Source organism: Balearica regulorum, chromosome 18 (genome assembly GCF_011004875.1).
Source record: "Balearica regulorum gibbericeps isolate bBalReg1 chromosome 18, bBalReg1.pri, whole genome shotgun sequence".
In the NCBI taxonomy this organism is placed as follows: domain Eukaryota; kingdom Metazoa; phylum Chordata; class Aves; order Gruiformes; family Gruidae; genus Balearica; species Balearica regulorum.
Genome location: NC_046201.1, coordinates 4327255 through 4348300, shown reverse-complemented (window position 1 = coordinate 4348300; position 21046 = coordinate 4327255). Strand labels below are relative to the sequence as shown.

Here is a 21046-nt window from a genome sequence, read left to right as displayed (position 1 = left end):
GCGGGCCGAGGCGGCGCGGCGGGGCCCGCCCTGCCTCACTTACCTTATCCGCGGCTCATGGCACTGCCCGGCGCGGCCCCGGCGTCCCCCGGCCCGCGCCACCAGCGCCGCGCCGGGCGGCAACAGAGGGAGGAGAGGCGGCGGGGCTGCCCGGCGCCGCCAATCCGGGCCCCGCGGTGGGCCGGGCCTGCCGGAGCCGCCGCAGCGCCGACCGGAGGGGCGGGGCGGGGTGGGGCGGGGCGCAGGCCCGCCGCGGGCGGTGTGAGGCGGGCCGCGGCCTGGCCAGGCGGGGATAAAGCGACGGGCCTGGCTGATGGGGTGACGGCGCTCCGGGCGGAGGGCTGGGGCTTCGCCCCGAGAGGGTGAATCATCCCTTTTCCTCAGGTGGGCAGCCCGCTGCCAAAGTTTCAGGCAGCTGGTGAGAGGTGGCGCAAGGAAACGCCTCCGCAAAACGAGGGGGAAATGGTGAAAGGCCAACGCGGGGACTGTAAAATTATATCCTCTCCCGGTCACTTGGAAAATGTCCACGGATAATAAGTGCCCCGGTGGAAACGAGGGTGGTTTGTGAGGCCGTCGACAGCGCGGGCTGTTTTGCTGCCAGTGTCGGTGTTAAACCTCCCAGTTCCTGTGTTGACCACATTTATCAGCAGCCGGTTCCATGAAAACACCGTTCGGTTGGGGTTTGCCTTATCAAGTTGTTTTTGCAGGCGAGTGTTTACTGCTGTAAATGCAAGCAGACAAAATAAAGCCATTTGGTATCAAAATGTTACACAAATAGCCAAAAATTACTTGTTACCCAAGCAACTAGGCGGCTTTCTTAGGAAATATGCCGTGTCTAAGATAATTTTGTTTACTTTTCATACTTGCCAATTTGCAGCAGACTGAGGGAAAAAAAATAATTCTCTGTCAAAAGGTTGTTTTCCCAATAATGGGCTCATGTAATAAATTACAGGCTTACTACTGCTTTTACCCTTCACTTAATTGCTCTTGCTTCTGAAGATGGTTAATAATGAAATTACAACATCTACACTGGGCCAGATTGATGCTGGCCTTAGCTACCCAGGTTGCTTTAGATACCCCATGGCTTAATTTGGCTATGTGAATTCTCCTCACTTCTCTTTGCTTTCATTTAAAATTAAAGCATGAAGAATCTTACGAGATCTTTCAGGCTCTATTTCATACCAGTGTTCAAATTTATGATACTTCATGAGGTGATGAGGCGAAAGTTAATGTATTTACTAGCCAACATTTAGTGGGATATCTGAGCAGGATTCAAATTGCTCCAAACTAGCTAATGTGAAGTTAAATATACAATATTTATTTTTGAAGAGTTTACTGTCTTAGCTACAGCTATAGCTCAGCCAAGGGTTGGTGCCCTGTTACACTAGGTATTATATATATGGGAGGAGGTAGGTTTTGCAGTCTAGTTCAAAAGCAGATGCAGGTAGCACTCATCCTGCTTTTCTCTTTACATTTCAGGGACGATTCAGTGCTTGTGGAAGCGAATTATCACCAGGCATCTTTGAGTTCTTCAAGGCTCTTAGTAGCTGTTTTTAAAACGAGGGGTTCCTGCACATAACTGTAAAACCAAAGGTGACCGAGAGTGGTCAGCACCTGGCAGAAATGCATTCTGTGAGCATCACTGCATCACCTTTATTTATTCTGCAGTCTTTTTTTAATTAAAAAGACATTATATTTTAGACATATGTACAAGCATATTCAGTCATCCAGGATGGGTTTCTTTTCACAGCTGCCGTGGCATATAGGCAGACCTTTGAATCATTATCCAAAGCTGATATTAATGCTTCCAAAGTCTGAAGATAAGGTAATGGTTGTTTTCTTAACAACAGGTTTTCCCTGCAGGAACCGAAACTATGGCTGCAACTATGACCGATGGGTTGGTTTTAGCGGTGTTAAACTATAAACAATTCACTAGGATTTCTGAAGCTGTTTCTGCCCTCTGCACCTAACTTGGGCAACATATGGCCTAAAAGGCCAGACCTCAAGAGAAATTTTTTTGCACTTGAAGTTAGGTGCTCAGCAGAGGCTTCTCCCACAGAGTGATATGTGCTGAGCAAAGACTGGAGCCAGCCATGGGAAAAACTAGGCACAAGCCGTGTCTGACCGGGTTACCTGCCTCTGAGCTTCATGGTGTATATGGTCTCTTGGGAATGCTCCTCTAAAGGCAACTCTCAGTCAGGTGGAAGAGGGGAAAAAGAAGAATCTCTGAATTTCTGAAACATTCAATGCTGTAAGAGTAAATCCTTTTGTTGGATAATTTATCTTCCACCCATCCTATAAAAAGGCAAGATAATAAAGTAATGCTTATTATTTTTTAATATTTCAGTATCCTGTGTATAAATATGCAGTCATTCTGAGAAACAACAGGCCTGCAGGTTCTAGAAATAGGTATCTAGAGTCAGGAGCTGCTTTTGAAAAAAATTGCTTTAATCTTTTGGAATATGTGAGGGAGACATTTAAATGCCTTTTAAAAGCAGTGCTTGAGCAGGCTGTAAAATAAGAAGTAATATTTCTCTCCCAGAGCTACTGTGAGGCTCAGTTCATTTCTCTGTAATGCCCCCACCAGAATTTCACAGATCAGGACAGTTTAAAGCTTGTACTTTTGTGAGAAAAGAACATTACATGAAATTTAGGTTTCCACATGGTTTACACAAACCTCTCATTGCTGTCAGATCTCCTGGGGAAGACCGGAGAACTGCAGGACAGGCCTGCTTGCAATTTTATGCTGAGAAGCTTTAAAACGAACGAGGCAGCTGTGCCTGTATGCATGAATCTTGGCATGCATGGGTTTGTGTGTATGTGTGAGAACAGCTTTACTGTTATTTTGTTTGTTATCTGTACAATATTAAACTGCAATGGAAAGAGGCTTTGAAAAAACAAACGAGCCCCCCAGCCCACTCAATGTGTACAGCAACCCAACGAGCACCCAGAGGGCCAAGGCTTCCCAGTGGGCTTCAGCTGGTCTGACGATGGGTATGGAGGACAGTGTGAGCTTCCTGAATGCCATGCTCCTTTTGCACTGCTTGTGTGCCTTTTTCTGCTTGTGTGCCTTTCTTCTGCTTGTCAAACACTGGACTGATAGTGACCTCAGCACCTCCCAATTCTTTCCCTGCCCAGTGGCTTCACCGTATGGAAGGAAGTATGAGCTTCACTTTGGACCCGAATTCTCTAAGTTGCCAATCTGCCCATCTTGGCCTCCTACCCATCACTTCTCCCCCCCCACTGATCCCAGCCCCTGAGCAGCAGTGCTGCTGCCCAGCTTCTTGCCGGCACAAAGGAGCACCGCCAGGTCATTCCCTCCTCGGAGACCCTCCCCGGCTCTAACTCTGCTTGTGAAATCCCCCTGGGACCTGTAGAAGTTCTGAGCTCTTATTGCTTCCTGGACTAAAGCACATTATTCTGTGGGGTTTTTTTTGTATTGCTGCTTCATTTTTAAAGCTGAGCTGAGGGTAGATCCTCTCCTCCTCATTTGTGATCTTCCTCTTTCTTTTTTTTTTAATTTATTAAAGGTTTCTAGAGTGGAGGAACAGCCCTGCTACTGTGCTACTCCTCACATCAAGTCCTTGCACACACTGAGAAGACACATTTCCAGAGCCAGAGGAGGTTCTAACTTCCACCTATCTCCCTGCAACTGTGGGCTGATGTACTGGGAAGAGCAACGGCATAGGGGTCTCTCATGGCTCCCAGGAGGTCAAGTGGATTCACCGAACAGGCTAAAACAAGGTCAGCAGGGTGTGCAGAGCTAGAACTGTGCTGCCAGAGGCAGACCTGTTCCCAGGGAAGGTTCCTTACAATGCAGCCTAGGTCAAAGAGTTTGAATGCTGTGAATTTGCACTGGTGTCTCTCAGGCCTGCAAAACCTTCTTGATGCTTCCCACATAGGCTAATGTCCCCCCGACACTGAACCCAGGAAGGGAAAATGGCTGGTGCATACCTATAGCAGTGGTGCCATCCACCTCTGGGGAGGAGGTGAGTCCACGTGCCACACAGAGTAGCCACGTGCATGCTGCCAAAGTCACATGAAGGTTGCAGGAGCTGGTAGCTCTATTTCAGTGTACCTGGCACATGCACAAAACTCTAAAAGCCTGAAATTTGATCTGCACATGATGGAGAAGTCAATAGCCCTCCCTCCTCAGAGACCTTTGTGAGTTAGAATATATGCTGGCTGAGTGCTGGAGTACTTCAGAGTGCAACCGTGACAAAATACAAAGCTGGACTAAGGTATGGCGGATACAATGGCACTATTCTACATTCTGTCTGTGCAGGCATTACACCAGAAATCCTTGACAGTAACATCAGATGCTACAGACAATTTTCTGTTAATCAGGAAAAGCAAAGCACAAATAAACAGCAAGTGTCCTGACCTTTTAGCTGCCAAATCATTCACCTATTTTAAATCTACAAGTAAATTTAGTACTCCTGATACAGAACAGCTGAAGCTACATATTTAAACCAGGCACATACACTGCAACTTTCCACAAGCACAGCTCTACCACAGGGACATTAACACCAGCCAGCAATACCCTTCTCCTCTTGCCTGGACAGATGCTAAGGTTCCAATCTGATGTGCTTAATAGAAATGGTTAGGACAGAAAAAAGAGCATTGACTAGAGACTAGAAATGCACAGCAACATTCAGATCCAGAACTCCAAACCAGCTGATATTCAGGAAGAGATAGGTCCATAGTGTTTTGGGGGGTGGGTGTATGGGGGAGGCAGAATGTATGGTCAGGTCATCTATGATGATTTTATTGTCCCTTATCTTCACAGAGCAAGTCAGAAAAATTAATCTGAATTAATGACAAGTGTGACTTGAAATGGTTACTGAAGTTACACTGGAATCCTACATGAATGCTGTTACTCAGAATTAAAGTGGCTTTCATTTGATTTCGCTTTCTGCAGTTTCAGAGTGAAGTACACTAAATCAGATTAATGCCACTTAATTCTGAGTATGAATATCTGCGTAGGGTTTAATAGAATTTAAATAATCCACTTTAAAAGATAATTCAGGTAAGGTTTCCTGAGTGTCCCCTTCGAGGAAAGACTCATATCAATAGACTTAATGGGAATTGTTCCTGGATCGTGCTGGCATGAGGTCAAAACATCAACACTATCATAAAAAGAACATCATTTGCTCAGATGTGTTTGTTCTGAGAGCATTAACATCTGAGCTAGAGCTGAATATATGCCTGACAAAATGGAATCAGAAATTACAGCATGAAGTGAATTCTTAGTTACCAAGGAGGGATAAAACACTGAAGAGACTTTGGTATCTCCAACTGAGATGGAGAACTGGCATAGATGGACCCCTGGGCAGGGCTTTTCCCATGTTCTGAAGGTGCAAACAACGTGCATTGTTTTTGTAAAGGTGATATAATTTAGGCTGTTGGGCATATCTAGACAGTGTAATTTCAAATCAGAATGTTGCTAGAACCTTTATTTACATGAACTTCGCCAAGGTGTCAGGAACTGCAATCTCTGATGGTAATTAGGAACCTTTAACTGAGCAGCAGCAGCATTGTGGCCCATATCTGCATATCATAGAATAAACCCAAATGCCTATGCCAGTCAGTCCAGCATTTTGGAAAAAAATAGGGGCAGGGTCTTCTTTTAAATGGGACAAGTCAGACACTGAGCTTTGCTGAGGAGACTGGGCTTAAACAATGACAACATGAAAGTGCAGTTACACCCCGGAACAAACAAGAGCACAGCTTTGAAAGCAAACACAGGACTGGTATTTTCCCATGTTAAAGAACTGCCTCTGACAGAGCATTCAGTACTTGTCCATTCACACAAAATAATCACAGCCAAGATTGAATCCTTCCCTTCTCTCCCTACAACCAACCACAGTGACAGCTCTGTCTTGGCCCATTCCTCTAACAGATTTGTTAGGGCCCCCAAAGCCAAATGTTCTCAGTGCCTCCACAGTTGAATTCTTGTTCTGGACTTCACATTCTCCTTCTCTCCAGTAATATTAACTGTACAGCACTTTAGGATGAAGACCTCAGCACAGACACATATTAAATAACATCTCACTGTGCTAATTGGTCAGATGGCTAAACATGAATCTGTGCTCCTTCATAGTCAATGAAAAGGGCACCTCCAAAGGGCAGTTCCAAACAGGATTCTCAGTGACTGTACTAGAGAGTGGAGTAGCCTCTTAGTTCAGACAGCCAAGGTAGATGTCTGATGCGAGGCACTGAGAATGCTCTGCTCAGCTTCACTTTGTAATTTTAGTGACCTGGTGCATAATGCAGTCTCCAAACCTGCCCAGCTGCCCTGACACTTCTGCTTGGCTTCCACAGCCGTCTTATATCGCTGCCTACTGCAAATAGCATCACGCTGCGCAGCAACATCTGGCTGCATGTAACCTTGGGGTTTTTTCATATGTAGGAGCTCTTCCCTATTGTTCAAGAGTGAGTCATGTCTCGTTCAGAGTATCACTAAATCTTTCAGTTAAACATTGCTCAGTAATCTATTCTACCAGAATCCCTGAGTCAAAATTTCAAGTGCTGATAGATAATGTAATATATTTTTCACATTAATCCAGTGAGATATATTAGGCAATCTGTAACTACGTGCACAATCTGCTCTGGGGAAAAAAGTAAACTAAACACAGTCATATCTTAATCTTTTAGAACATCAAATCCAGATTCCAGGCAATATTAAAACCTTTCAGATCTGAGTGAGACTCACCAGAGCTGCCTTCTACTGCATTTAGGCAGAGGACTAATCTTGATATTCAAAGCCTTCCAAAACTTGCATGTTTTAAAAATAGCAAAATGTATTTCTTTTGAAGTATGAGCTTGTTACAGCTATTTAGGAACCTCTTACTGCACTCAGATGGATCTTGAACCTCCCCTGGGGATGGTTTAGATGTCGGTGTTCATTCATTAACAGATTGGAAACTGTCCAGGACAATATTGCAAGAGAACAGACGATGTCCAGGCTTTCTTTCTTAAACAGGATTTTCTGTGTAGTTCTCTACAAATAAATCCAAGGTTAAATATGATGAGTAGGGCAAGGAACGCAGAGAAATTCAACCCAGTATTAGCAATGCATACTGCTTATTGCTCAACAGGGTATTTCTCTCTAGTGGCAAGGGGAGCACATAGCAAAAACTTCACTTGGGCAGTGAGAATCTCACCTTGCCCCAATTCCATCACATATTCCTGTTCCTCACCACTGACAGTAAATGTGCAAAGGTCTTTCTTTTCATCAGCACAAAGACGCATGTTGAGTATCTAACCCTAATGCCATCCAGACAGAGGGTTCAGGTAAAAGCTTATGACCCCAAGAGGTTTAATGTTGCCTTTCATTGGATATCCTTTTGTATAAGAAACAAACAGCTCTCGTACAGAAGCAGGCAGCTGAAACAGGAACAGACACCCTTAGAAAGAAGGCAAAAGGGCAAACCTGGAGGAGAAGCTAATGCATTCAAGGTTTCTCCAGACTGAAATGTTGGGCTTTGAATATGTGGGGAGGGCAGCACTTGGAGCAGCTGTGTGCTCTTATGTTCTGACCGGAGCAGCCTTCTCTCAAAACCAGGCAGAACTAGATAAACTCTACAAGAACAACCTTGAGAAAAAAAGCTGGTGGAGTGCTTCTGGATAAAGTGCTGGCTGAAAGGTTTGAAATTGCATTCGGAGAAAGCATCTCCTATTGTCTGATTTTTTTTTCTGTTCAAGGAAACAGAATTTTGTACTTTCTTTGTAAATAAAAGAGCTGCATCAAAGTACCTGAGTGATCAATTTTGCCTGCTATTAGAAACAATCTGGTGGGCCTAAAACCATCTAAGTGCTTTGGTCAAAGACAGGGAATAAAAGCTCCATTCATTTCTTCACGGAAAGGCAACAACTTCATCCCTTTGACTGCAACTGCACAGAGCTTGAAAAGTCAAGGATGCATGAAGCATGATTGCTATGACTTATGAAGTGCAGACCAGGGGACATGTGCTGTGGATGTGATGACTGCTGACACTCCTTTGCCCTCAACCTTGTCTTTCACTGACATAAGTACAAAGTAGGTGTAAAACAGTTACCAAGTCAAACTAGTGATTTTGCACTGGTAGAAATGACTCCAGAAGACACAGCAATTAGGAGAATCAGTCGGTGTGAGCACACAGCCCTGTCCGTGTTTGTATGCAATGAAGAAAACACAGATGTGACCTTTGTCAGCCAGTCACTGCACTAATTGGTGTGTCAGAGATAATAACCATTAAACACGAAAATCTGACCTATATATGCTACGAAAGAGTAAAAGGCAGCAATTTACTTAAGTCTATTATACTGTTAATGATTATAAACTGAAAAACTAGACCATAATATAGGAAACTTGTAATTAAAAAGCATCAATTATCATTTTTTCCTTGCAGGGGACATTAGTCAGGTCTGCTTTCCACAGTCCCATTCGGTATAGAGATAGACATGTAGGACTGTGTGATTCATCCTGGAGCAGTCAGAAAGGAATCAAGTCAGTGGAAAAGATCGGCTTCGGGGGAAAAAAAAAGAAAGAAAAAGAAAGGAAAAGGAAATGAAGATAGTTAAAGAAAACCCTTTCAGCATTTCTTGTTTGACAAAGCACAGGTGTGTGTCAGGGTTGTTTTCTAATAGGGCAGCTTTGCCTCCCTCCAGCAATGACTAAACTGGATTTAAGCAGCGTACACAATGTTCTGAGGTTTCAGGGCTGAGCCAGCTAATACTTTCAGTCATGCTGAACATACCATCCTTCTGTAGAGATCAACTAGTCCCCACGGTCCCTGGGAGAATCATGAATCTCTCTTTATAAGTCTGCATATTTCCCCTCTCTGCTCCCTTAAGGTCTCTGACTTCCAGCCAGGGGACACAGATTGTCTAGAGGCTGTTACAGGCTCAGCACCCACAGGTGGAACCAGTTTTTCAAGAGTGCCAACGCATGCTGTAAGTACATTCAGATTTGTTCTTCCAGCCCTGAGGAATACCCTGAGTCAGGGCTGAGCTCTGTTCACCAAATTTGTCTGGAAATTGCAGGCAGGGAGGTAGTTCACTCCTGTTCTCTTTCTCTACATGCAGGCAGTTCCAGGAGTCCAGGGCAATGCAAAATGCTAAATTCTTACCTGGAGGCCACAGCTCAAGTGGCAGTGGCCACATGTGGTGAGAGTTACAGAGTATCAGGCACAGCAGGTCCAACTTGCTTGTGGGAAGTATGGTCATTAATGGCCAAAGTAATTGAAGCAATACAGGCCATCTAGTACTGATCACCTGACTGGGTGATCTGGGCACAATCAGCGGCTAGAAAATTCGATCTATCATTTGGTATGCAAGGACTCCATTTAGAGACACTTGGCTTTACCTGATTATCAGCTCTGTCATGGATCACTCTGCAGAATCACAGCTCATCGACAGCCACCTCTGAGCTTTTACCTTGTAACAGCTTTTGCAGCATTTGGCATTCCTAAATAAGAGTATCTTGCTCTTTAAAGTTCCTGTTCCTTTAACAATCATGAAGTTGAAACAAAAAATATAAAAAACAATCAGTAATAAAATCAAAACTAAGTTTTGCATTATGGAGACTTGGTGAGATTTTCATTATTACTGTGCTTTAAATAATTTAAAGTTATTCCAAAGCAATCTATATTTCCCATTGACAATCTCATGTTAATTTAATAACCTGCATGGCTGTAATTTTCATTAATTGACTTACACTCTGACCACATCTTAATAGACTTGACAATTTTTTCTGCCATTAGACTCTCACAGACTATTATCAAGCAGGGATGCCAAGTTCACCCCTTCTGGTAATACCATGATTCTTAAGACAAAGCCCTCATCTTTGTCACATAGATGTCAACGTCTCTGTCCCCTCCACTCCTGCAGACAGACCAGCAGCTCTCATTTTCACTGCTTTGGAAGCACTTAGCCCCAAGCAGAGCAGAGTCCCCTAGGGGAAAGCTGGAGCTGGAAAGTGGTGATTGCACTTGGGAGAGGAAACATTTCTGCAACTTATTGCTGGTTGGAGCCTGAACCACCCCAGAAGGTCCCACTAGGGAACAGCCCAGGTGGATGGTGAGAGCAACAGGGGAGTTCAGACATTTAGCATGGATTAGTTCCATGAAGACAGCAGTCAGTCACAGATGTCAGTTTGGCAGGTCTGAACAATATGAAGTTCACAGGCAAGACTTTTCTGCCCTTGTAGCACTGTCTCATTGATTTGCAAAGTTAAACTGTGTCAGTTGCAGTGGAGACTTGGCTCTGCGCATAGTTAAAAAACGAATAATCAAAAAAAGCAGTGCAGAGGATTTAAAGCCAAGCTCTTCCCATGCAAGTGTTGACAAGCGCTTTGTGGAAATAGGCTATTTCAGCACAGTTCCTCTGCAAGCACTGAGCAGGGCTTGGATTATGCCAGCTAAATAACAGTGTAATACGATGTTTTCTTTTGAAGACACATGCTCCCAGCGTCAATAGCGTAGTCTGTTAGAGCAGCTGTATATCAGACCTCCTCCTCAGTGCCTCCTGACTGCATGTCCCCATACAGAACTAACGCATGGACAGAAGCGGTTGAAACGAACCTATTGTCTTCTTGGATCAATGGTGCTGTTTCCTGCAAAAGTGGTTTTTATTAACAGGTATATATTCTACTTCTCCTAGCAGTCACAGGACTACTAGAAAACACATGAATGTTTGGGACAAGCCACCTCTGCGGTATTGATTCTGCCGAGTGCGTTCCCCAGAGTATCGTCAACACCATGAAGTGTGGAGCCATTAAGGTGACTGGGCTGATGGAGTGTTTCTTCCCAAACCTCCCACAATCTGGGGGAGCTCTTTTGTCACATTTTCATTGCCCCAAAGGAGGTCCTGGTTTCATCTAGCACTCCTATACATTCAAGATTACACAGGAATATATTACTAATCTTATTAATTTCAGAGTCAGATCCTATCTTTACCATAAGTAATTGTTTATTTGTGGAATTACTCCTTAAAAAATACCTTTTGGATCTGAATTCCTCTTAACTTTGGGAATGTGCTGCATGAGGTCCATTTCTAACAATCACCATTACAGCTTCACGCAGAGTTCAATGCTACAGCAGATCCCAGGTTGATCGGGGCATATTCTGAGCCCCTTTGCAGTGGCTGCCTAGACCTTTGCTAATTTGCACTAAATCTTTCATTTCAGTTTCATGCTGTTATTCTGTTTGACTGTCATCAGACTTTGCAGGTGACTCCCTCCCTGAGGAAACTGTGATTTCTTTTGCTTTTAAATTTAAAATGTAACTACAGTGATTATTTCCTGCAATGGTGAGAATTTTTTCAGCCTTCCCACTCAGTATGTCTGTAGCTGGTGAGAAAACAAATTACCTGTATAAATATAAATGCTCGCATTTAATTGAAGCTTCCCATGCAAGCCACATTCTCATGATTGCTAGACTCTCTAAGCCTTTTCTAATGGGAGCATCTGTGATTTAGAGTGGAGCACTTCAAAGCATGAAGACAATAAGACCCATATTTGTGATTCTTTAGACATGACAACTTGCTTATCACCTCCCAAATAACAGTAAAAGTGATGTTTATTCTGCTTTCACCACTCTATTCATAAAGGCCTTGGAATTCTACATTACAAAGTATGCTAGCATTTTAAATCTGTACTGATACTTTATTATTTTCAGTTTTATTTCTAGTTTAATTGGTGTATATTTTTTTTTTTAATTTGATACCTCTGTTTTTCTCAAACTTTGTTTCCTTTCCCTGTACCTGTCCACTCCCTTACAACAGAACGGCTGTAGCCAGTCTGACAGCATTACTTCCCTTGCCCCCAAAACTGGGGGCTTATGATGCAAGGCAGCTTAGTGATGAATTGCAACATTAAGAACTTGAACTGAACAAAGCTAATGTTAGAACAAGCACATAACACCCCAGAAAAGTAAATAAACTTTGGGGTTTATTCACCCACCGATGAACAGGATGTTTACTCTGCACAGACATAGTGCCCCAGCATTTACAAATAAGTCACTAACCTATGCAAGAGAGAAAGAAGTCATGGCTGGTAAGTTTACACTGCGCTTTGAAAACTGTTGAAGAGTGGCAGAGGTCCAGATGAAGAGATCATACCACTGCAGGAATAAAAGTCGTAGGGCTCAGTTTGCTCTAAGCACGTAGAAGTAAAAAAGTTAGAACCTGGGCCAGAACCCGGGGCCGGACTTGCAGCTCTGCCTGCACAGTACCACCCTGCTTAGCCCGCCCCGCCCAAGGCAGGGACCACCCCGCAGGCAGGAGCGACCCGCCGCCACCCCTGTCGCCCTGTGGGTCGGTTGCCACCAGGGGTCAGCACCGGATCAAGGCCGGAGCCTCTCGGGTGCTGCGGGACCGAGCAGCAACGTGGCGGCAGAGCGGAGGGGGCTCAGCACGGCCAGGGTCCCTTTCGCCCTGGTCACAGGGGACACTGGAGGAGGAAGAGGCAGACGGTTATCTTACACACGCCGTGGCTCTGTCAGGTAGTTTCCAGCACAAACCAGTTTGCACAGCACCACTGATTTTTCCATGAAAGGGCACACAGAACTATACTTACAGTACAGAAGAAAATAAGCAGCTACTAGTTTGCTGGAAATGAAAAAAAAAAATTAACGGTGGCAAAGGAGAAGAGTCTGTTGATTTAAAGCATTTCTGCATCTCATCCCTAAAGCCTCTGCTCTGCAATAGTACAGATATAAAGTTAACCAAGCAAGGCAGCAGGATAGGCAAAGCCTCTTTCTGAACAGTGCAAGTAAGATGCGACACTGTCAGTGGAACTGCTCAGACAAGGGATGCCACAAAGGGCCTGAGGATGTTCCATCCCTTTTGTCTTCTCAAAAAGTAAATATTTAGCAGCACACCTCATTTTATATTTGCTGAGCTCAACTTGGTGACAACATAGAAATCTGAAATGTGTTTTGGTGGTTGTTTTTGAATAATGTATTGTTTCAGCTCTAATCTGAGCTTTAATCCGTTTCAGTAACAGATTCAAGACTTGTTTCCAATGGAACAATGAGGCTTGTTTGGCATCCAGAAGACATGCTCATAACAGGACATTTGGATTCCTTGTGTAGCTGTTGACTTCATGGCCCCACTAACCTTGTCTTCACTGGAGATGTCTACTGATGCAATGACCTATATTTTGAAATATTTTTGGTATATCTGTAAGACAAAACAGAAGTGCTCAAAGCAGTGCACAGCCCTCTAAGAAGTGAACAGTCCAGATATGTTTCAGTAAGGCAAACAACTGTTATTACAGAGTAAATCCAAAACAGTTTAGGATTATTCCAGCCAAGAGACAAGCTGAAATAGATCAATGAATTGTCCCACAGCTGCTTACATCTTCCATATGTAAATGTATTCAATGTATCTATATGGTTCATCACTAATAAAAAAAGTTACAGGCATTCATTTGCAAGTGCTCACTAATATGAACATGCAAGATCCAGTGCCAAGTTCAATTCAGAGTTTTCTTTATTAAAATACCTTTTCACATTCCTTATACTAATGCATTTGTATGGACACTCACAGGATGCTAGAATGAACATTTGTCAACAGAAGAGTGTTGTGAAGTCAGTCATTTGAAAGGATTTTTATAAAAAAAAATTTGCATGGGGAACAATAAATTAGAGATATTAGCCACTAACTGGAGCTTGAAAATTTAAATGTTTGGAATGAGGATATAAAACTCTTGTATTTCTTGCTGGTTTTGTGCCTTTGATGCAATGCTTAAAGCAGTAACTATATATGTATATACAAATCCATGCCCTATCTTTCCTTATTTTCTAATTAAAATGAGAACCTTCTTACCTGTGGCCCAGATCTTGTAGTAATTTGATCTGCAGTAAGAAAAGGAGAGCAATTGCAGTGTCAAAGACCAGCTGGTTAAGGGGTTGAGGACAGTACTACTACTGTTTTGGTTTGTGTTCTTTTTTTAAACTAATGCGACTGACATAAACACGGGCTGCAAAATTTAGATCTAAGTCTGAACTGGATCCATGTTAGTGGTTTATCATACTATAGAGAAAAAGGATAGGTATGGAATTCCATAGTGGACAAACTGGTCACAAGTATGGCTTCATAACTCTCCTAAAGTCAAAGGAATAAGGATTATACATAACAGGATTTTCAGGTACAAACTCACCTGTGTGTAGTGTATCCACCCACTCAAGACCTACATTTTGCATCAACCAAAATAACTGTGATGGACAATCATTCATTGAAGAACCATCACACCAAACTAACCAACAAGCATCAGAACTTTTAAAGGGGAAAAGCAATTTAGCGAAGAATAAAGAATATTTGTGCCTCTACTGACAGAAGCACTTGATAAGTACTGAATCTGTGAACAGTTATTCAAGTTTTTAGAGAGCCCAGAGCTCGCTGTTCTGTTAGGCCCCCATTGCAGTGTAGCATCCAAGTGAGCTATAAATTAGCTGGCTCCAAGACTGGTAGCAGTCCAGCTGCTGCAGCACTGGGAGTTCAGCACAAGCTGCAAGATCATGTCAAAGTACATACACGGCTGGCCAAGCTGTGCTGAGCTCTGTTCTGCCACAGTAGAGTGTTACTGATAACCAAGTTAGCTAGTTTAAAGCAAGCTTAGATATTTCTACATCCTACTAGCATCACAGTAGTTACTGCACTGTAGAAATGTACTTCCTCAACTGTAGCTTCCCTTTTTATTTCCTCAGAGCATGATGAATTGGAGGCTAGAAAGGCAAAATTGTATTATCAGGAGAAATTAAAGTTGGGAACCTAGGTCAGTGGTTTCTAGAGCCACTTTCCTATGAGAATTTTTATTTGTAATTTTTTCCATTAAATGCTTTAGGAAGATCTCTAGTGTTTCCCCTGAGGAAATAAATTTTGAAAAGAAGAGCCTGACAAACTCATAAATAAGTGCTGCAGAGCTTTAGAAACATTTGCAACATCTTCCATCTTTGCTTGTTTTCTTCTCCCAGCTGATGTTTGAGACGACTGCTCTAAGTAGCATCAGGATGCCCTTGTATTCTCTGTTGGCAATAAAACAAAAGAAAGAAAGAAAAAAGTATAAGTATAAATGTTCTCCTGCCCTCTCTTGTCCTTTTTTGATCAATACAAAAACTTTAAATATAGCAATATATTCCTTAGAGCACTGTACAGTGAGCTAATAAATACTCATAGTTCCCTGGGGAGATATTAGTATTATCTTCATCAGATAAAAAAGGAAATAAGACAGTGGGAGATTTAGGTTAACAATTACAGGCTAGACTGCAATACTGTTAATCACCAACATCTGCAACTGGGCTCTTACTGATAAAAGTTGGATTCTTATGGGAACTGCTGGCACTCAACAAATCTGAAAGTCAGATCCTTTATTTACTAGCAGATGCCCAGTTGCCACAATTAGGCTCCCATCTTCAGTCCCACAAGAATGAAAACCTTTTCCTAAGAAGCACTTGAGTGTCCAACTTTTAGACACCAGGTTCCTACAAGAGTCTGCTCCTTTGAACAGGACTATTCAGTACACAGCAGGGACACAGAAACCTGGCACTGAGAACCACAAAAGGCAGTGTGCAGACAGAGGAATCCTCTACGCTAGCCAACGGGAAAGGGCAAAGAGAGATCCCAAACTTCATTGTCTTTACATTATATGACAGAAATAATTCTGTCTACTGAGGATTCTCAACTGTCAAGTCTTTCCTGACATCAGTTGCCAAAGCAAGTCTTCCTCCAACAAATATCTGCTCAGAGTACATGGTGGCCTCTAACCTAATAGTTTAGTCTGTCATCACCAAGGCGCCTAATTCCTTTTGTGGACTTGCCCCCAAAGGATTTGCCCCATGAGTCAGAGGCAGGAATTCCTGGTTTATAATTCAATGTTTATTTCAGAGTATCACCTTGGTTTTCATATCCTGACTGCCTGAAATCCCCCCCCAATTTTAAATGGACACATCCTTCATCTTCATTTCCTGTCTGAAACTATTGTGCCATGTTACTGTGCACAGTTAAACACATGCCAGGTCCCCCTTTGGAGCTGGCTATGTTGTGCTGGCAATGTAAAGCAATTCTTTTACCACTAAGAATTTACAAAATACTTTTGGGATCACTTGAGTAAGACGAGAAAGTAGCTGAGAAAAACCCCAGAAATTTCTCCGAATAGATTTAAATTGTACAGGTTTCTGTCTCAGAGGGTACATTCTGAGGTTGAACAAATAGGCAGCTAAAAGTACACTGTGTCCTGACTGAGGCTGCCAGTCCTCGTGTACCTCTAGCACAGAATCAAACAAACAAACAAACACACACATCTAAGAGGTAACAGGGGAGGAGGAGATATGAAGTCAGAATGTACCGCTGAGGTAAATTTGACACAATACCAATTAGTATTTGGCGAAGTGGCTATCTCATTGTTAAGATATTTCCTTCAATATGTTTTCAGAAACTGGGACCATTAAATAACTTAGAAAGATTGCCAGCTCTGATTTCAGGAAGGAAACCTCCTCCCAGTTCCTCTCTAAGTAATTCATTTCTTTTGCAAATACTTCCTATGGATGGCATTTAAGATACAAATTTCTGAAACAGAGGAGAAAGAGGGAAGCAACCCCCAACCCAAAACCTTGGCTTAATTTCTAAATGACCTAAAAGTCCAACACATTCAGGTTCAAGGTACTCTGGACTGCAAATCCATCAGAACCTGTACTGCAATTGGGCCTTTATACAATTCAAATAATTCAAACTTGAACTGATTGTTTTTCTAATGCACCACCTTTCTTGACATAATACACTTTCAATGCCTCTGTGTAACACAACACTTATTGTCAGTACACAGTGTTTACTAAAGCTGTGAGCTCAATTCTGTAATGGTCTCTCAGTGAAGATAAAGCAAAGTTCCTAAATTTCCATGCTTGATTATGTTTATTCTGACAGAAACTACATAGGGGCAAATGCGCAAGAGCAGGGCTAGCACTCATTAAAATTATTTGCTTCATCTTGCTTTTCCACAGTGCAGTACTCTGTTTTGCCTGTGACTTCTGGAAGATCAATGCAGAATGGAATACATTAACAGAGTTTATCTGAAGAGTGAAACCCATGTTGTTTGAATTTAGAGAGTGAAAAGGACAGCAGGATCTGATGTTGAGTCTCCAGCATCACTACTGAAACAAAAAGGTTGCGTGTCCTCCTGTCTCTGAAAAAATAGCTCTTAGCAAAACACTACTCTCTCTGCTGTGGTGCCCTTTGTCCCACACTTCTGGAGTACCTATTACTTCCTAAACAGAGTCAAATTCTACAAGGTTTTTGACAGGTCACTATACCTAAGTAATCCATCTGGCATTTCATGTGATTAAGATGCCAGCTGACCAGCTAGCTCCTGAAGGCCTCCTTCACTCACAAATTAAGGGAGCAGCAGATCGAAAGCAACTTCACCTCTGAGCCAAATACTACAATATTTGGCTATAAAGAAGCAGAACAGCTGGGAAGGAAGTTTAAGCCACTTGATCACTTTATAAGGAGCATTTTCCTTTTCATGAGTAGGATCAACAACTCATTTGGACCAAACCTTTGAGGTACATCACAGTTAAGCATTGCATGAAAATAAGCTACAGAAAAAAAAAAAAAAAGTTGCAAGAAACTGATGATAGAAAGCACCTTAGTAGCTCCCTGTCTCTTCTGTACTCATCTATGTTGCCTGAAAAGTGCTCAGAGGCAAATAGGGGGGATGGAAAATCTATAAAGAAATTTATCCGTCCAGTTCAACTTTAGGTCACTTATCTGGAGAGTTTAAAAGAGGGATGGTGCTGCTTTCAGTCACAGGCTTTATTGGGAACAGAAGTGGGAATTTAAGAAGCAGAATGTAGGGATCTGGGGTTTTTTGCTGTGTCCTTTAAAGCATTAATAATTCAAAAAAGGTATAGTTACTATGTTAATTACATGAACAGTATCTTAGGAGGAGATAACGTCACAGATGTGAACTGAGTAAGGCTATTTCTAGGAAAACTCAAGTAAGTTGTGCAAGTGTTACAAAGCTGACTTTTTTTGGGGGTGTTTCTGAAAATGGATTAGTTTTAGAGTAACTAGTTTTGTTACTCTCCTAGTATTAACAGGAGTTTGTACAGGCAACACAAAAAACCCACTGCCCTCAGCTGACACTTTTCTGTCTTGAATCTAACATTACTTCATAGATTGTCTGGTTTAGCAAGCTTTAATAGCCCAACTAATTATGATGAAAGTGATTCACATGGTGTAGTCAGTGTATTTTCACTGAACTAGCCTCATTATATTTCCATGGAGATTTTTTTTTACTCAATTTTGGTGACAGTAAAAGAAAACAAAAAAATGTTCATAAAACTTTAGTCTTTCATCCAATGTCCATTACAAATTATGTAGGGTGTGGGGAAAAAAGGACAAAAACTCCTCCCTGAACCTACAGCATATGTCTATCACAGCCACTCTTGACCATTTTTCCTTTTGTGTCGGACAGGGACAAACTTTCTTCTGCATGACTCTCCAAGGAAGCCCTGGTGTAACCCAGAGGAGGGTTCAGCTCAATTTATTTTTAGAAAATTGAGAGCAAAGAATAAAAATGAACCTTTAAACTAAGAGAGACAATGATACTATAAACCCTGCTGGCCTGTTAATATATGTCTGTTTATTGTAACACAATCTGTGACCTTCAGAGCACTGCCAGTGTCTGTAAATAATACAATGGGCTACTTTTTTATCCCGTAGGGATGTGAGTGCTGATGGAGCCTTTCAAAACTCAAATGGATGCCATAAGCTGACGTGGACTGTGCTATTGTGATTCTTATTTATGAGTCTCTCTCTCTTTTTTCAAGTACAGTTCCAAAGTCACAAAGTGGATGGCAGAAAGAACACCCTGTCTGCCTGGTCTGAGGTTGGATTAGTTAGCTTATCTAACATTCATAAAAGTACTCATGAAATGTATGTTCCCTGCCTCTTAGATCTCGAGAGCAGAGTAACAGCTCATTCAAGACATTTATTCTTTAAAAAAAAAAAAAAAAAAATCAAATCCTTATTTTTTCACTGGCTTCCCAGCCATTTAAAACTCTTCACCACCTACAGAACCTTCACAAAACTCATAATTGTTTGGCTGAGATCCTCCATATATGGATGGTACTATTCTCACCTCTTGGTTAGAGCAGCATAACTGCAACATAGCTATGTACTCTGAGGTAAAAAAAATTGCTTGCCTTTAAAATTTCTTACAAGGTCTTGGTTTTCACCACCAGCCCTTAGAGTCATCCCGCTTGCTACACCAGTAGATGCAACTGAACCCAGAAGGAAACAGTCACAGACAGTGAATAGAAGTGACTTTTGCCCATGTTCAGGTGATCTGCCATTCCTTCTTAGTTTAACTCTTCATTTGACATCTGAGGAAGGACCTCGCTTCTCTGGATATTCCAATCATAGAATGTACGTGTGTGCATGTGAGCAGGCACACCCCAAGGAGATTCACTGGCACTAAACACTCTATAGATTTTACAGATGGAACTCGAACAACATCTCTGTCCCCAGCAATATATTATCAGCTTAGCAGGTTTACATATGCAAATCTTGAGTCCCTCAGGTCCATCAGGAATCTGAAGCAAGCAGCAACCATCCCCAACCTTGTGCCATTCTGTTAGCATGAATATGTGTGGCACATATACCAAACTGTGCAGATATTCAACACAAATTCTTGGAAATTCAATATTTGTCATCTACCTCCTGTACCAGCACTACTAAATACCAGTCAGTTCCATGGACTTCTAAAGCTGACCATTCTACAAATGTCATACTGAAAGCCTGACTAGTAAGAATATATATGAAAGGATTGCCCAGTAGCTATCCAGTAAAGGTTCTGAACAACAAATAAGCAATTAAAAAGTTACAACACTTGAACACTATCTCACTAGATACACAATAACTTCAATCCAATTTCCCTATATTTAACTGCTTACGTAAAATGTATACTTACAGAATGCCTGTTTTCCACAGAATCTGCAAAATAAAATACAATGTATAAATTATGAAATGGCACATCGCAACATAGTAAGTTCTATGTTCCAGAAAAATAGACTTCTATGTTTAATCTAACTTTTGTTCACCATGCAATGATGTAAAATTGCTACCTACAATGAAGGTTCAAGCTCTGGTCCTAAGAAGTATCCAAGTGCTAGCCTAATTTAAGTACATGGGTAGGACCAGACATTTCAAAGACCATGTTGAACAGTACATGTTTGACAGCTTCCCTGATTATGGTTGAGAGCAGAAGTCTCTACTGAGAGCACAAGCTGTTACTGGACAAAAAAGAGTCTTCCTTTCAGAGGCAAGTTCTCATGAACATTATACTTCCTCTTCCAATTCCTTGCCAGGAAAGTAACGTACTGCAGAAATCCGGTATAGGATACAATTTTCAGAGCCAAATAGGATCCTGCAAAGACACCTGAAATTTTTATTAATAAAAAGTTGCTTGTTCCCAATGAAAGCCTGGAAGCCAGCAGGCTCTTTCCATTTAGGATTAGTGAACTTTAAGATTAGGTCTTAGTTTTGGTGGGGTTTTTTTAAAGTGGATTCAGCTATTCAGAAGTTTCACAGAATACCTTCAAATACTAAAGCATAAACATTTCTTTGCGCTCTGAAAGTAAGACAATTTAGAGACATTAGGAAATTAACTCCTCTTTTAGAAGAGGACTAAGTCTTGTTAAAAGTGCTCTTTTGTGTGGTCTGTTAAGACATTTCACACATGACAAAACTGAGTGCTGAATCTCAAAGGGGATTTTCTTGGAAAGTATATCAAATTCAGTGGACAGTGGTTGTGTCAAGGAAATTCATCTAATGCTCAAAGCAGAGGGTTTGGACTAGGGCTCTGGATTAATCTTACCAGTATTTTTTCTATAAACATGGGATAGTCTCTGAATCTATGTTTTTTCTAAGTATGTATTTTTTAAATAGCAAATAACAACATCAGTCCTCCCATAGGCAGAACACTTATGTAAATTTTGAAAAGTTCTCTGAAATCATTAAATGAAGGATATTATGAAGAGTATTACTACCATAAATAGACCTT

General features: G+C 41.9%; 2 protein-coding genes and 1 long non-coding RNA gene across 12 annotated transcripts in view; 1 reads left to right on the top strand and 2 right to left on the bottom strand.

Moving 5' to 3' along the window:
• Positions 1 to 202, bottom strand: part of TEX2 (testis expressed 2) — a 57562-nt gene extending 57360 nt beyond the window's left edge. For 2 of the 3 annotated variants that reach the window (XM_075770841.1, XM_075770840.1), the window contains exon 1: positions 44 to 202. The gene's annotated coding sequence lies outside the window, so the exon portion shown is untranslated. The remainder of the gene's footprint in view (positions 1 to 43) is intronic. The other variant, XM_075770842.1, reaches the window with a different exon arrangement.
• An 8303-nt stretch (positions 203 to 8505) lies between these two features.
• LOC142604426 (uncharacterized) lies at positions 8506 to 13308 on the top strand. 2 transcript variants are annotated; one of them, XR_012838285.1, is made up of 5 exons: positions 8506 to 8941; positions 9074 to 9150; positions 9747 to 10062; positions 10645 to 10763; positions 11767 to 13308. It is a non-coding gene; the product is annotated as an uncharacterized LOC142604426 (long non-coding RNA). The 2 variants fall into 2 exon arrangements; XR_012838286.1 differs by lacking the exon at positions 9747 to 10062.
• A 150-nt stretch (positions 13309 to 13458) lies between these two features.
• PECAM1 (platelet and endothelial cell adhesion molecule 1) overlaps positions 13459 to 21046 on the bottom strand; it is a 34698-nt gene continuing 27110 nt past the window's right edge. For 6 of the 7 annotated variants that reach the window (XM_075770844.1, XM_075770846.1, XM_075770845.1 and 3 more), the window contains 2 exons: positions 19955 to 19977; positions 13459 to 15011 (listed from right to left, as the gene is read on the bottom strand). In XM_075770844.1, coding sequence (XP_075626959.1) covers positions 14982 to 15011; positions 19955 to 19977 — 53 coding nt within the window. In that variant the 3' untranslated portion in view covers positions 13459 to 14981. The remainder of the gene's footprint in view (positions 15012 to 19954; positions 19978 to 21046) is intronic. The other variant, XM_075770849.1, reaches the window with a different exon arrangement.